This window comes from Hippopotamus amphibius, chromosome 5 (genome assembly GCF_030028045.1).
Source record: "Hippopotamus amphibius kiboko isolate mHipAmp2 chromosome 5, mHipAmp2.hap2, whole genome shotgun sequence".
Lineage (NCBI taxonomy): Eukaryota > Metazoa > Chordata > Mammalia > Artiodactyla > Hippopotamidae > Hippopotamus > Hippopotamus amphibius.
Genome location: NC_080190.1, coordinates 146,031,867 through 146,048,067, shown reverse-complemented (window position 1 = coordinate 146,048,067; position 16,201 = coordinate 146,031,867). Strand labels below are relative to the sequence as shown.

The 16,201-nt window shown below is 37.9% G+C and overlaps 1 protein-coding gene across 1 annotated transcript in view; it reads right to left on the bottom strand.

Annotated features, from left to right (window-relative positions):
- PKHD1L1 (PKHD1 like 1) overlaps positions 1 to 16,201 on the bottom strand; it is a 154,188-nt gene that overhangs the window by 53,038 nt on the left and 84,949 nt on the right. Inside the window, exons 42-50 of the mRNA XM_057736239.1 lie at positions 15,459 to 15,615; positions 14,905 to 15,061; positions 13,580 to 13,659; positions 12,986 to 13,115; positions 11,617 to 11,746; positions 7,832 to 8,073; positions 6,001 to 6,137; positions 2,976 to 4,005; positions 1,458 to 1,649 (exon numbers count right to left, since the gene is read on the bottom strand). Of these exons, the coding sequence (XP_057592222.1) occupies positions 1,458 to 1,649; positions 2,976 to 4,005; positions 6,001 to 6,137; positions 7,832 to 8,073; positions 11,617 to 11,746; positions 12,986 to 13,115; positions 13,580 to 13,659; positions 14,905 to 15,061; positions 15,459 to 15,615 (2,255 nt within the window). The remainder of the gene's footprint in view (positions 1 to 1,457; positions 1,650 to 2,975; positions 4,006 to 6,000; positions 6,138 to 7,831; positions 8,074 to 11,616; positions 11,747 to 12,985; positions 13,116 to 13,579; positions 13,660 to 14,904; positions 15,062 to 15,458; positions 15,616 to 16,201) is intronic.

Below are 16,201 nucleotides of genomic sequence, written 5' to 3'. Positions count from 1 at the left end.
TCCTGAGACACCCTAAATGCCACCACAGTCTACCAGCCAGAGTGGCAGCTTATGAAGGCCAGGCCCTAGAATGAGTCTTTGCTCAGTCTCATGGCTGGTCCTGTGAGGCTACTGGCTCATCTTATGGTTATTCCTCCAGTTCCAAAATGTATAGTGGGAATAGATATAGAACTTTGGAGGAAGGGCAGAAGTTGAAATTCTCACAAGAAATATCCTACCAAGAGGATCTGATAACATGGAATGGAGTAATGAAATCCCAGCATGTCCTGATGGATTTGACACAGCTATAATTTTAGCAGTGATAGTATGGCTGGTATAATCAGGCTAATATTTTCTAAATTCATTTGGCTTATATTGAGATACATAATTTTAGTTTCAAATTGCAAGTTTCTACCTTTAAATATCATTAAATGTGGAAATTTGGAAACGCTGTCATCAAGAAGCGACATCATTTAGATTTATGCAGAAAATGTAGAAAACTATATTTGAGAATCATCTATTTAGCAAATCTTTGACTCATCAATGCTTTTACTATGTTCCAAAATCTGCAGTTTATCGCAAGAGTGTACATGAGAGTGGATTAATTGTAGATACTTTAATAATTCACACACAGATGATGGATGCATGGATGAATGGATGGATGGAATGATATAAAGATCTGAGCTGGGCAGGGCAGGCCAGGTCAGATATGATGAGAATAGATATACTTAGTAACTGGAAGAATTCCTAATGGAGGGAGAGAAAATCACATAGAAAGAACTGAGTGAACACTCTACAAACCATGCTCCTCCCCCTTACCAAGATAATAAACTAAAAACAATTCCAAATCCTTGAGGGAGAAAAATGCAGATATTAATGCCACAGTGAAAAATCGGGTAGATGCGAGGAACAGGATTCCTACCGCATCCCCATTAAACTTGCTTGTCTCGCTGATGCAAATGCCAGATGGATCATGAATAATGACAGTAAATTAATGCAATCTAGTCAGGCAATGAAGTCAAGCACATCTGGTGTTCCAGGTACAGTATCTTTACTGACACAAATCAGTAAATCAACAGTCTCTGACACCCGGTGTGCAGCTATTGACCTAGCAGATGCTCCCCCCATCCTATTTCAATCAGCAAAGATAATCCAAATAATTTGCTTTCAGTGGCAGAAACAATGGTATATTTTTAATGTCTTGATCCAAAAGCTATGTCAACGTTCCTGCTCTCTGTCATAACATTGGCTGGAGGTTCCTTAATCAGCAGAATGTCATGCTAGCCTATGCATTTATTTAATACTCCTCACAAGCCCATTTTGGGGTGTGTTATTTGTTTCCTGCCTGGCTTCTGACTGATATAAATACTATGCTTTTCCCAGTGTTCTACACAGTGAGTGACAACTCAAGAAGATGGTGATCAAAATTGAGGAAAACATATTTAAATGAGAGGTTCAAATGATTACATTCTACTTACCGAAAGAGTCTGAGAGAACCACATCCTTTTCAAGCAGAGACACTGGAGAAGGCTTGTTGAATGCTAGCCGGTGGAAGCTGACCGAGGCATCACAGACAGACCCAGGGAACCCTATGCTCCACTCAGCTTCTTGAGTGCAATGAGAAGGGTCCAGCAGTGAGCTGTGTGGAATGACAGTGTGTCCTTTGCGACCTAGGAAATGAACACAAACAGCACATTTCCTATTTCATGTCAGAAAACTAAAAAGCCAAACTGTCTACAATGCACAGTTACCAGCCACGAATACAATCTAAAAGTCTTGTCTCATTTTCTTTTGGTTTGGTGTAAAAGGACCTCTACAAAGGCTTTGTAGTGGAATCTTCCGTCAGGGAGCTTATTGTGGATGCAGCTGAAACATGGGATGAAGCACCCACAAGAGCCAAAGTAGGGGATGGGATGTGGGATAAGTAACTTGGTCAAGGACACATGGAAAGATGCAAATCCAGGCAGTATGACCACAGAGCCTGTGCTCTCAACCAATGGACTGTCAATGAACATTAAGAATCCAAGCTGAATTAAGTGAATGAATAAAGGTCACACAAAGCTCTGTATATTAGAGCCATCCAAATGTTCTCCTTCTTAAAGTCACTATTAGAACAGGAAACAAGTCAACAACTGTAGCTGAGAATTTAGTCTGCTTGAATATTGAGATGAACCTTCTTCTATTTTTCAAAGGCTTTCATAAATAAATATCTGGTAATATCTGTAAGTTTACTTGTCAATTGCCTCTCTCATAAAGTATTATGCAGAATCACACACACACACCCCTTTCCTATCTTATTTAGCCATCTTTATCATTAAAATTTCATAAAAAAGCTAAATTCTAGAAACCATGATTATTTACAAAAAGACCTGACATACTCTGAACTTAAAATGGTAAAAAAAAGATTTAAGCTACAAAGAATGTTGAATTTTCTACTAGAGTTCACATATTCTTTGAACCAATTCCAAATTCAGAATTTAGACTGGAAAAAAAAAAGGCTAACAGCAGGCCTGTAACTTACTACTTTCCTCTAAGGTACTTGAGTAGAATACATCCAGTCTGTCTACATTGCTTACGTAAATAAATCTGGAATTTATACATTTACTGGGCATGACTGGCTGGAGAATTTGGGTAGTTATGTAAGCAGTTTCTCTGTGTAATTAACTGAGTACAAAATGGAGGCATTCTCAAACTGAAATGGCTTGCTTTTGTGATCAATATGTCCATAATTTGCTGTTAATTCAAAACTGAAGTGCAAATGCAGGAGAAAAGGGACATATTTGGAGGCTGGGTCTGATAGTTTGAGACTTTTCCAGAAAAGGATGTCTCATCTATACCTAGTGTTGACCTATATCCTTAAGTCATTAGGAAAGTTCGGCACCGGCTGAGATCTGTGATTCACCTTGAGTCTGCCTTGACAATTCAACTCTCTGTGATAACACAAACAAGAAATATATTTCCAAAGTATTTTCTCAGAAATTAAAACATCATATTACCTGTAAGTGAACCATCAACGTCAATCAGTACCACTTCATGCTCCCATCGAAAGCCAGCCTTGTTTGTTGTGTGAGAATATTGTATGTCAACAAATTTTGCACTCCAACCTCCACATCTGTCATTACAAATGCCAGTGATGGACGTCACTCCCAAAGCTGCACAGCTGGGACGGTCAAAGTTCATGAAGTGTACAGAAGATACAGTGAGCCCTTCACTAAATGGGAGAACCAGGCCTTTCGTTGTGCAAAATGCAGACCCCATTCCCAGTTCATCAAGATGACCAACTATTTTGGCATTTTTAATCACTGCTCCATTGGTTTCACCCCATCCTCCAACATAAGGAGCCAGGATCCTCTTTGTTTCAATTCCAGCCTCATAATTATTGACCATCACAAAGTTATGAAACTGAAGAGCACCTCCATTGACCCATTCGGCTCCTTTTTGACAATTCCAAGTAGTGAGTGAATTAAATATTGCACGCACTGGCACTGTAGAAGTACAAGATCCTGTCTGCATGGGGAAATATTCTTCAAATATCCACAATCCAAACCAACCTTGAGAATGAACAGTGTTGTTAAAGAATTCTCCAAGAGGAACTCTTTTTTGGCAAATGTTTTGGTCATAGGATGGCCCATCAGGGTGGTTGTTCATTCGGTACCAAAAGCCAAAGTGAGTGCCACCAGCAGCTACATTGTGTCGTATGGTGTTGTTTGGATTGGTTACCCAAAATGCAGCTGGAGTCACGTCATCATTCAGAAGGCTAGTACTTTGCTGCACAAATACTGCCAAGTTATATTGCAGGATATTGCCGTGTTCAATGCCATCTTCTATAAAAAATGCCCCTCCCCTGATATCATATATAATATTCCTCTCAACCAGAAGGTGATGTGTGTTGTGGATAGTAACAGCTCTGTTATAGGTCTGGTGAATTGCACAGCCTCTTACATAAGATTTAAACTGTAAATCTCCAAGCAGGTGCCAATGTACTGGATATCGCCCCAACCGGAACGCCTGGCCAGCATGGAATATCTGTCAAGCCCAGAAATCACAGCTATTTAGTGATACACACAGACTGAGAGTTTACCTGGCTCATACTTTCCTATTTCAAAATAATATCCACTTTTATATTAATAATTATTAATGCATTTATAGCTCCCATATTATTTCTGTTTATCATTTAAAAATGTTATCTGACCCCCAACCCACCTTGTTTTATTCAGTACATAACAGCCCACACTTGTTATCAGATGAATGAATGAACAAAAGCCATCTTTGACTCTTCTGCTTTTTACCTTGCTCTGTTATGAAACTTTCGTGTTCAGCAAAACACAACCTCTTAAAAGACTTCTTTTTCTCTTTCACTTTGATTCTTATTTAATAATAATAAACATTTCATGAAAGTTTACCACACTGTGTTAAATGTCTTATGTACATGGCCACAGTCTTTACCACAATCTTAGGAAGTAGCCATTTATCATAAGCTTCATTTTACAGATGAAGGAATGTGAAATTGAGTATCTTGTTCATGGTCACAAAGCTTCATTTAAACTCACTGGTCTGATTATAGAGCTGGTGCTCTTATTAACCACTCTGCTGAATTTTCAATAGGTCTACGATCTAATAATCTAATACAGAAGATGCCTCTGTGTGTGTGTGTAATATGATCTCATAAGGTTTGGAAATAAAATGGTAGGGCATCTATTTATTTTCGCTCTTCATCTAAAAATAAAAATTAACTATTAATAATATTTACTATACAGATTGACCCTGGCAACCTGACTCACTCCACACCCAGATGTTACATGTGTATAACATAACCTAGGAGGAGGGGAGCTTTACAAAATGCAGTCATTGACCCTGCCACCCTCACTGCGGTCGACCAAGGTATTCCCAATTTAATGGATTTATGGATTTTACTGGCCTCCTGTCCGTCCCACCCTTCTTCCCCTCCTCCCTTTTATTGAATACTTGATAGAAACTGTACTAAACCCAGATTACACAGACTGAATATGAATAAGATACTGAGGAGTTCCTGATCTCTTGGGCATAGCTTGCATATTTATTCTTTTATCTATATATTTTTCAATTAATAGTCAATTGAGAATCTGCAATATGCTAAGCACTGTTCCAGCTACAGAGGAATCAGCAGAAAACCAGAAGGACAAAAATACATGAACTGAGTTTATGTTCTAGAGGATGAGACAAAAAACAAATTAAAAGTATATCAGGAGTTATGAGCTAATAACGAAAAACAGGTGTTTGGGCAGCTATTTCAAATAAAAGTGGTGAGGAACAGCCTCTCTGAAGAGATAATATTTGAGAAGAGACGTGACTGAAATGAGTGTGAACCATTTAAGTACCTGGCGGAGGAGCATTTCAAGCAGAACGAAGAGCAAGTGCAAAGAACCTGAGACAGGAACGTGCCTGACGTGGTCAAGGGACACAGGGAGGCCTACGTGGCTGGCATGGCAGGTGCCAAGGGTATGGTCATACGAGATAGTCAGAAGCCAGCTGGGGGTCAGATCATGTGGGTCCTTTGGGAAAGGCTTGGACTTTTTGCTTCAGGTGTAATATGAAGCCACCGAAGAGTTCTGAACAGTGTGTAGCAAGATCTGATTCACACTTAAAAATTATACTTTGTGGTGTGGCAATACCATTGCAGAAAGGGTGAAACCAGGAAGACCAGTTGTAAGACCAGAAAAGCACAATACTCCAGGTGAGAGGTGATGGCGGCTTGGGTTAAGGACCAGGTGGAAACGGCAGAAAAACATTATATTCAGGATACAGTATTTTGTGGGCAGAGGGGATAGACCTTGCTAATGAATTTGATGTGGGATGTGATAAAAACAGAGAAACAAAAATTTGGCATGATTACATGGATGAATAATTGGATGTATTAAAATCATCTGTTCATTTATGTCTCCTCTATCAGATTATAAGTGGCATCTGGCAAAAAGCAGGTACTCAATACACACTCATTGTATGGACAACTTTGGACAAACCGCTACTAATAATGCCTCTTACCTCTACATATTCTATTCTTCCAGTTACCATGTTAGCACCAGGTATAGGAGCATGAAACATAATGCAGCCTCCAAACTGGTCACTCCCTATTTCTTCTCCAAACTTTCCTTGGAGACATGTCTGTGTAGCAAATTCACCTTTAAAAATATTTTTAAAGATATCATAAAGAAAAAAACGTCGAATTATATAAAGACTTTCTCATACCTAATTATATCTTTTTATTCACAGATAATTTTTTTTTCAGTTAATGAAGTGATATTTTTAAATCTTTATTGGAGTAAAATTGCTTTACAGTATTGTTTCAGTTTCTGCTGTACAACAAAGTGAAAGAGCCACATGTATACATATATCCCCATATCTCCTCCCTCTTGAGCCTCCCTCCCAACCTTCCTAGCCTACCCTTTAATCTTCACAAAGCATCAAGCTGGTCTCCCGGTGTTCTGTAGTAGCTTCCCACTAGCCATCTATTTTACATGTGGTAGTGTGTATACGTCGATGCTACTCTCTCGGTACGTCCCAGCTTCCCCTCCCCCCCGGTGTCCTCAAGTTCGTTCTCTACTTCTGCATCTCTATTCCTGCCCTGCCACTAGGTTCATCAGTACCATTTTTCTAGATTCCTTATATATGTGTTAGCATACGGTATTTGTTTTTCTCTTTGTGGCTTACTTCACTCTGGATGACAGACTCTAGGTCCATCCACCTCACTACGAATAGCTCAATTTCATCCCTTTTTATGACTAATATTCCATTGTCTATATGAGCCACATCTTCTTTATCCATTCATCTCACAGATAATTTTAATCTCACCTTGGAACATAATTATTTGCATTCACATTATCTCCTCTTCTGCACAGTAAGGAAGGTAAGTGCCTTGTCTTCTTCACCTTTGCAACCCCTAATGTACTTACTACAGTATTTTTTCAAAGATACCAGATAAATATTTGAATGGCTGAATGGATACTGAAAAAAGTATTTTGTTTTATTATCTCTGAATTTATTTTCCCCAAGATTTGGGATTAATATAGCTAACAATCTTACACTGGTACAAGATTACAGCATGTATTATCTCACTAAATTCTTACAACTATAGTAGGTTGGCAGAAGGGGAAGTATTTTTATTTTAAACAGGATGAAACTAAGGTTTCACAATGGACGTTATGAGACTTGATACAGATGAACTGGAATCAGAATGCAGGTCTTTTGACATTGAATCAAATGAGTGTTGTCTTAAGCTTCCCACTGAAGAAAAGGCTGTATCTAAGCTGTATCAGCTATTATTCAACTGCTTATAGGATTGTAATGGCAGTGGTGATTACATAAAATATTTTTAAAAAGACTTGTAAAATGCACTGTGCTTATTAATTACACATGTACATATATAGTTATATATAGTTTTATAAATATATGAAAACTGTGGTAAGTTAAGGATAGCCACTTAAGGAACCAGTTTCAACTACTGACACCTGAGTAGAAGAAACAACATGTCACTTCAGGACCAAAGTAACTAATTGCTGGTCTGGTGCGTAACTCTCCAGCCTTCTCATCTCTGGTCTCAGAAATCGTGGAAACCCACGTTGAGATGAAGGCTCCATCAGCCTAGACCCTGGAAAACTACAATAAGCAGAGCCCCCCTGTTGACCCATATTGGATGCATGTAGCATAAATGAGAAACAAACCATTATCATTTTAAATCACTAAAATTTGGGGCTTATTTATTGCTAGTGCAAAACCAAGTTCATTAGTTCGCAACTGGGGCTGATTTTGCCCACAGGGAATATTTTGCAATGTCTAGAAACATTTTAAGTTGACACACTAAGGCTGCTAAAATTACCTGTGTCAAATCCATCAGGACATGCTGGAATTTTGTTATTCCACTCCAAATGGTCAGATCCTCTTATTAAAATATTTCTTGTAAGAAGTCCAATTTCTGCCCTTGCTTCAAACAGAGTCCCATCAGGGAGGGTGACAGTGACTCCTAAGTGTGTGTAATTCAGCGGATTAGTTAGCATTATGTTCCTGCCATCAGCAGATACAGATGCAATGGTCCTTTTTTCATTCTCTCGTTGGCTGCGTCTGTAAAAATTTTAACCAAAAACTCTCAAAATTAATATAGATTAACATAACATTGGTATATTTGTTTTATGCTATTTTGAACACTTCATCTGTAAAATAGGAATTTTTTTATGTCACACAATATGCTGAAGAGGAATTCAAAGATGGTATTTTACTCTTTCTTAGAGTAACATAAATTTTACAGATGCATTTCAATTACATAAATATTTTCCAAGTGCTACACTTGTTCATAGAACTGGACTAATTCTATAAAGAAGTCAAAAGAATTATTCATTTATAACTTTGAGGATCACACGCAGCGGTCCTCAACCAAGCATGATTTTATCCCTCCAGGGGACATTTGGCAATGCCTGGACACATTTTTGGTTGTCACAACTTGGGAGGGGGTGCTGTGTTGTTACTAGTAGGTAGTGGCCGAGGATGTTCCCAAACATCCTATGATACACGACAAAGAATTATCTGATCCAACATGTCAATAGTGCTGAGGCTGGAAAAACTCTTACAGAGGGAATCCACTGCAGGCTCCTAGGCAGGGAAAAGAAATGATTGAGATGAGTTCAGGAGGTCTCATTTCTACTCATTCCTTTAACACACCCCAAGTTCCAGCAAAAGGACCGGCCAACTCTATAATATACACATACATGTACTGAGTCCTTCCAACAAACATTTATTGAGTGTCCAGCCTGTTTTCTAGCCACAGTGCTAAGCACTGCGGATACCACGTAGAAAGTGCCCCCGACGTTGGCGACACGTGTTTCTGTGGCTGATTGTGTAATAGCTACTAAAGTGTGACTGGCGCTGTTGACAGAGGTGCCCTTAGGGGAGTTACCTTTGTATCTTCCTGACATTCCTTTTTGATTCCTCTCTCCCTTGGCAAATCTCTTTCCTCCTTTAAATACCAGTTCAAATAATAATGGAACGTGAAATGGTTTGGAAGGCACCTCTCTCAACTTTCCCATGCCTTCTTCTGGATTCCCAATAAGCTCTGTGTGATGCCCCGTCAACAGTCACAGTCACCACATTGCAGTCCTATCATCTGTTTACTTCTCTCTCCTTCCCATGCCTGTCTGCTCCTCTAGGTAAGGCACCCGTTGAATCATTCTGTATGCTGAGCACTTGGTCCAGTTCCTGTCACAATTCAATCACAGTTTTCCACTGACTGAATAAATCAATGCAGAATGAATTCCTGAGGGAAGAAGGTAGAGGAATGGAGTCTAAATAGGAAGATGATGGAACATGCCAGGGTGAGGGACTGAAAATCCAAATTAAACTGAAAGCATGGAAAGCTGGTGGAAGAGGCATTTCAAGGGCGGAACCCAAAGAACCTGGTGATGTGCAGGAAGTGATGAATGCTGACAGTCAGAAGTTTTTGTGAGGATCAAAACTAGATTATAGGATTTAAAGGGAAAAAATGGATAGTGAGAATGAAATGGAAGAAATGGGCATAATATTTAAACAGTTCAATAATTTAGGAAGAGAGAGAGAGAAGCTAGAAGAGACAGGAGACCAAAGTTTTTTGTTTTCATTTTTGTTTTTAAGATGGTGGGTGGATGGGGAAACCCATAATTCCAAAAGACCCAGGGAAGGAATTATAGGGGAGGGGGCCAGGGTAGGTGGAGATTAAGGATGCTTGAAATAGGGTGTATCAATAGTACAAGATCCCTCAGGTGATCTGGACTGGCCTCTCCTGAATTCTCCTGGATTCAGATGATACAGAGATTTCTTGAGAAAAGAAGGTTCTAAAAAGCATTTTTATATGTTATATGCACCTAAATGCACCTTTCCTCCTTTGTAATAATCTCTAACACGTATCTAGCACTAACTTGGAGCCAAGTTCTGCTCTGCTTTACACATATTAACTCACTTAATCCTTACAGTAATTCTGAGATACATACTAACAGCATTCCAATTTTAGTGTAGCACAGAGAGGTGAAACAACAGGGCCTCAGGCCTAGTAAGTGGTATTGCTGGGGGTTGGACGCAGACAGACTGACTTTAGAAGTAGTATTCTTAACCACCTGCTTTACAAACTCTCAAATAGGATTTACAAATGAAATAGTGAACAGTGAGTTAGATTTGTTGGGAAAGGCCATAATTCTTGTTTTATTTGTTTATTTGTTTGTTTGTTTATTTATTTATTGGCTGCATTGGGTCTTTGTTGCTGCGCGTGGGCTTTCTGTAGTTGCAGCAAGCAGGGGCTACTGTTTCTTGTGGTGCGTGGGCTTCTCATTGTGGTGGCTTCTCTTTTGCAGAGCACGGGCTCTAGGTGTGTGGGCTTCAGTAGTTGTGGCACAGAGGCTCAATAGTTGTGGTTCGTGGGCTCTAAAGTGCAGTCTCAGTAGTTGCGGCACACGGGCTTAGCTGCTCAGCGTCATGTGCGATCTTCCCCGACTGGGGATCGAACCCGTGTCCCCTGCATCAGCAGGAGGATTCTTAACCACTGCGCCACCAGGGAAGTCCCCTTAATTCTTGTTTCTTAAAATGAAATATCCCTAAACTAAATTCTAAACTTATTCTTTCATTTCATCCAGAAACGCTGTAAATGAGGACTTTCTATTCTGTTTGTAAGCCGTGTCATTTTGCTGCCTTTTAATTTTGCCATTATGCAATTCCAATGGCAGAGAAGAAAAGGGCGCTTGCAAAGCTAAGTATATATTTAACTCTTCCTAACACCTACAAGTCTATTTTTAACTTGGAAAGTGACAAACTCAAAATGCCATCTTGAGTTCTAACTCTAAACTGAGTCACAACCTTAACACAATTTAGCTGTTTCTTGTCATAAATTACTATTTGTTCCCTGATCAGCATAACTATATCCAATTTTGTTATTACTCATAATTTGAACAATAAAGCAAAAATAAGGCTCCTCTTGCTTCCTCTCCCCACCAGTATTCTTGGTGTAGCTGCATTATTTTTGTTCCTTTTATTTCTTATTTGCTAAAATATGTAATTAAACAGAAATTAAGGGTCATAAGCAGTTTCGATTGTAAAACGTCAGACATGCAAAAGGTCACGTTAATCACTCACACTATAATTTCTTTCCTTTTATTCAATCATTACTAACAATTTTGTTCCATGGGAGCCACTGCCAAGACTGTAAGATAAAGAGTGCACTAGCTTCTTTCAAATGTGTCATTTGGTGACCCCAAACACACTCATTTACATTTTTGCATGCATTTTTGCATGCATTGATGTACTTAGCTAAAGCTCTCACTCAGAGGTTTTCAACTGACTTTTAACAGCAGAATGCTTTTGTCAAAAGAAATCTTACATGGGAACCTAACCATCAAAACGATTAAAATCTTTTATTAGTATATATTTATACTTTTTCTTATGGTTAAGTTCAATCCACAAAAACTCAACACACTAAGGATCAACCCATTGTTAATATTTGGCAAATACGCACTTGGCTGTTCATGCTTCTTTATTCGACGTTTTGAATTTATATTAAATAGTTATGGACCCTCTGAATCATCTCTCGTTTACATAGTTAAAAAAATCTCTATTCTAAATCGAAATGAGCAGGTCCAGAAGACATTATACCTGTGTCCTGTGCTTGCAATTACAATCTTATCTCCTGGTTTCCACGTTACTGCTTCTTGTAAAATCAAAGTCCTTTCCCCTGCCTTTGCCGTATGAGCCAAACGAGTCCAAATCACAGGAACAGGCAGACCTGGAGCCAACATACAAACCGAGAATTTCCTCAGATGTGGTCTCCTGGATATTAAGAGCTTTATGCATTATAATCTTTTCCTGGATTGAATCAGTTTTGAGAAGGTTCACTTTACCTTGGCATCTTATACCTTTCTCAAAAAAGAAACATTTAGAATGCCTGCTTTATAAAAGTAATAATCAGGTTTGTAATAACATGTATGGGTCTATAAGTTTTTAAAAAATCCTTCTGCAATGATATATTCCATTTATAATAATCTTTATATGAACTCAATATAAATGGTGTGATACTATTGTTAAAATAGGGCAGAGGCCTATTATCTTTGTCGTTGATAGGAATTGCTTAAATTGATAATCTGGAGACAAACGAAATGTATAAATTTCTGAAAATTCCATTAGTATATATATTTAGCATAATGTAGGCCATTTATGATCATAACGGGGTATCATGCTTATATATTCTAATCTTATAAAAGAGGGAGATTATTGCAATATAGAAGACTTCATATAAAAAGGATTCACACCATGCTTCCTTTAAGTAATGCTACCCTGATACCTCAAACATGATCATAATCATTTTTATTTGCTGATAGTTTCCCACAATATGTATAGTTATAGAACAGTGCAACTATAAATTTATAGTTATATTTTAGAAAGAACCCATTTTATTTTATTTAAAAATATTATTTATTAATTTGGCTGCATTGGGTTTTAGTTGTGGCACACAGGATCCTTTTAGTTGTGGCTTGTGGAATCTTTGGTTGCAGCATGTGAACTCTTAGTTGCAACGTGTGGGATCTATTTCCCTGACCAGGGATCGAACCTGAGCCCCCTGCATTGGGAGCCTGGAGTCTTAGCTACTGGACCACCAGGGAAGTCCCAGAAAGAGTCCATTTTAAAATACAAATATAAGAAGTTATAATTTCTGCTTCTAGACTTAATGCCTTTTCGTTTAGATAGATGAATAAAGAACACAATCAGTATGAACTGTCACAAGTGCTAAATTAGGCAAACGATGTGATGGAAGGGCTTCCCAGGAATGACCTTGGTTGTGAGTCTTGGTGGTCTTCGGGGTTGACCTGGCCAGATAAAGGAAGGGAGAGAAAAAGAGAGGTAAAGAGGGAATACGCAAAGACAGGAGAAGCTTGGCAAGGTTTCATTTAGAGTTATTGGAAGGATTATCTCTGGCTTCCTAGCTAGTCTCTCCTGGACCAACTCCCTGAGGCCTTTCAGCCCATACCGTGCAGATCCAGGATTCCCTCCCGCACAGCCAGCGTTTTGGCGCCATATACTGGGAGCTCAGGGGATCGCAGGTGCCCATGCAGGGTAATGACTGCCTTGTGTTGAAATGGGGATGCTTCTGTTCCAATCTGCAAGGATTTCACAAGCATCACTCAGAAAGTTAAAACTCATTATCCGTGACTCTAATCACTCAAAAGCTAATTCTTTTCTTTTCTCCCCTCTCTTTTGAGAATCAATTGTTTAATTCTCAGTACCTTTCCTCCAGAAGATAAACCTTACATTTTCCAGTCAGCTGAATACATATACCAGACCTTTGGAAAGTATACTGATTGACTGTGGCCACATCTCAGAGCTTATTTTTTTCTATTTAAAATTCTGCTGTATGAAAATATGCTTTATCTTTCCATTAAAAGCACAAAAATATTCTGGGAAACTTTTAGAATCCACAAAAAAGGTTTTATGCTAAGAACAGAGACCTACACAAAGATAAACTGGTGAGTTTAGCACAATCAACTGTCCATTTTACACATAATATTTTAAAAAGAAATGGAGAGAGGTCAGCAATGAATACAGATCAAGTTCTCTCATATACCTGAAGAACGCCTCCATCTGTAATTAGAATATTTTCTGCCTGGAGTTCAATGTCAGCGTCATCAAATATTAGAGTTCCACCTAAAAACCATACAATTTTGAAATATATCACAAGGAATATTCTTATTAAAAGCTATTTATTAAAAATACATTAATATTTAATTTCTTATTCCTATCTGCTGTCACTATGTATGTCACTTCACTTCAGCTCTTTGGCAACATGAAGTATAAAAACTTCAGACAAGACCCCAGGAATTGATAGAAAATCAAAGCCCAGCGCAGACTATTTCTTCTTGATCATTTGTTATTTTTAAATGCTATAAATACTGAAGGTACATGAATTCTAGTTCTACACACACAGGATCTCAAAATATAAATTAAGAACAAAAAATCAAAATAAGAGAAAAGCACTTTTTATAGAAACTATTGTAATGGCAACATTAGCTCTGAACTTTTATCCACTAATTTGCACTAGCAACCGCTATAGCCTTATTATCTTTATTAAAGAATGTGCTGAGATACATTTTTTAAGAGACGGATGTAAATTTGTGGACAGTGAAACTTTACCTGTCCAAAGGTTCAATAGTTAATAACTTCAAATAACTGAAACACTGCTATTGTCCCAGAAGTTAAAAGAAAAACAAAATGCAAAGGCCTTTGAACAGCTAAAACCATTATGGTACAGTTTACACCTGAAATCCCCAAGTGTTTTACTCTTGCCTGTTATTGTTTCTTTTACACACAATTGTAGCAGTTCTGGTTATTTAGCTTTCTGTATTAAAAACAGAATATTAAGAAGCAGAGAGAACTTCAGGTAACAATTGAAAGCAGGTTCACAGGCAAAGGTTAAATCACAACCTGGCACCCAAGGGGAGTCAGGAGGTCATTTAGTATAGAATTTAACAAATCTCTATGATTTTTATAACCCCTAGGACCCACTATATTAGTGTTTTTCTAAATGGGAAATATCTTTTTACTCTTGTAATCCACTTCATGTGCACTAGCGTGTACATACACACACACACACAGAGTTACTGAAACAAAAGTTTCATGAAACATTTAACTTTAAAATACGCTTACCCACATAAAAGATGCAGGACACTCTGATATTTTCTATGCTATTTCATTAAAAGATTCTGGTTGCAACACAATAAATAATTTCATAACCACAAATGGATTATAACAGTCAATTTAAAGAACTCGGTACTACACTCTGCATTCAAAACGTGATACATCTATGGATGTTCCTAGTCATGAATTTTGATTAAATTCTTCACAGAACCATTTCACAAGCAGAGTCTAATAAACCGATTTTCAGAAGTTTACCCTGAATAAGCAACATTTTCAGGATAGGGGTATTTTGATCCAGCAAAATTGTCTGTCCTTTTGTAATAACAACTAGTGAACCTTCCTCTGGGGGAGATTTTCCTCCCCATGAGAAGTTGGAGGACCAAGCATCAACATACAGGAAGTCAGCATTATCCTGTAATAGAACATGAGAGACTTTTAAGTTCAGAGGTTTTATCACAATTCTTTCTTTAATTTCTCAAAATGAAGAATTCTAAAACAATGAATATTTTCGTTAATAATAAAGTATAACCCACTTTAAATATGTTAGAGCTGCCTGTTGGTTAATCTCACAATAATAAAAAACTAAAAAATATATTACCAATTACCTTGCAACCCAGAATGATTAGAAGTGAAATAATAACATTTTGGTGATAAGCAAAAAAAATAACCTACTTTAAATTTATTATAAGTCACATCTCAGTAATTTTTCAGAGACATTAACAGAGTAAAAAGTCCGTTACCCATTACTTCACCTCCCCCAAGGCTAATTTTTCAATTGCTGAAACTACTCAACCCAACATCACTGTTACCAGTTTGGCCATGCCGGAGCTTCTGATGTTGACATGCACGAGAGCCCACCCTGAAGCAGTGTGGCCATTTGTCATGCAGATGATATATGTCTTGTTGGAATACTCAACATCACATTTGGCTTCAGCTATGGTAACGAGAACATCCTGTATATTTTCACTGTGAAGTAAAAAGAAAGGAAACAAAACTAACGTTTTTCTCAAATTTCTAGATCACATGGTCAAACCCTATTATTTGTATGCATTATTGTAAAAATAATGACCTTACCCTATGAGTTATCAAAGTGCAGACGGATACTTTTTTTCAGTAGTAAAACTTCAAAATATTTGTTGAGAAAAAAGTAAACAAAGAGATTAAGAGGTCAGGAAATAAAACTGTACAAACTAGCAAGTATTGCTGTGTTGGAGAAACACTACTTGGGTTCCAATTTTGAGTGTTTCTATGTTGGTCTCCAAACAGGCACCTTCATAAGAGACTTTTGGCCATCATTTTTGTCTATGTGACATTTTTGCCATATTCACAGACTTTGGAACTTAATCTCCAAGTAAAAATACAAGTTCAAGGTAGTTATAAGCACGTGAGGAATTAATATTGCCTGCTACGATTCAAAGGATCTGGGGTTTTGAAGTCAAGCTTATCTACTTGAAGGATGATGACAGTGCAGTAGATAAACTTGAGCCAAGATAATGAATATGTTTAGGAAGAAGGAATCTAAATAGTTACAATGAAATGGACCTGATGCTTG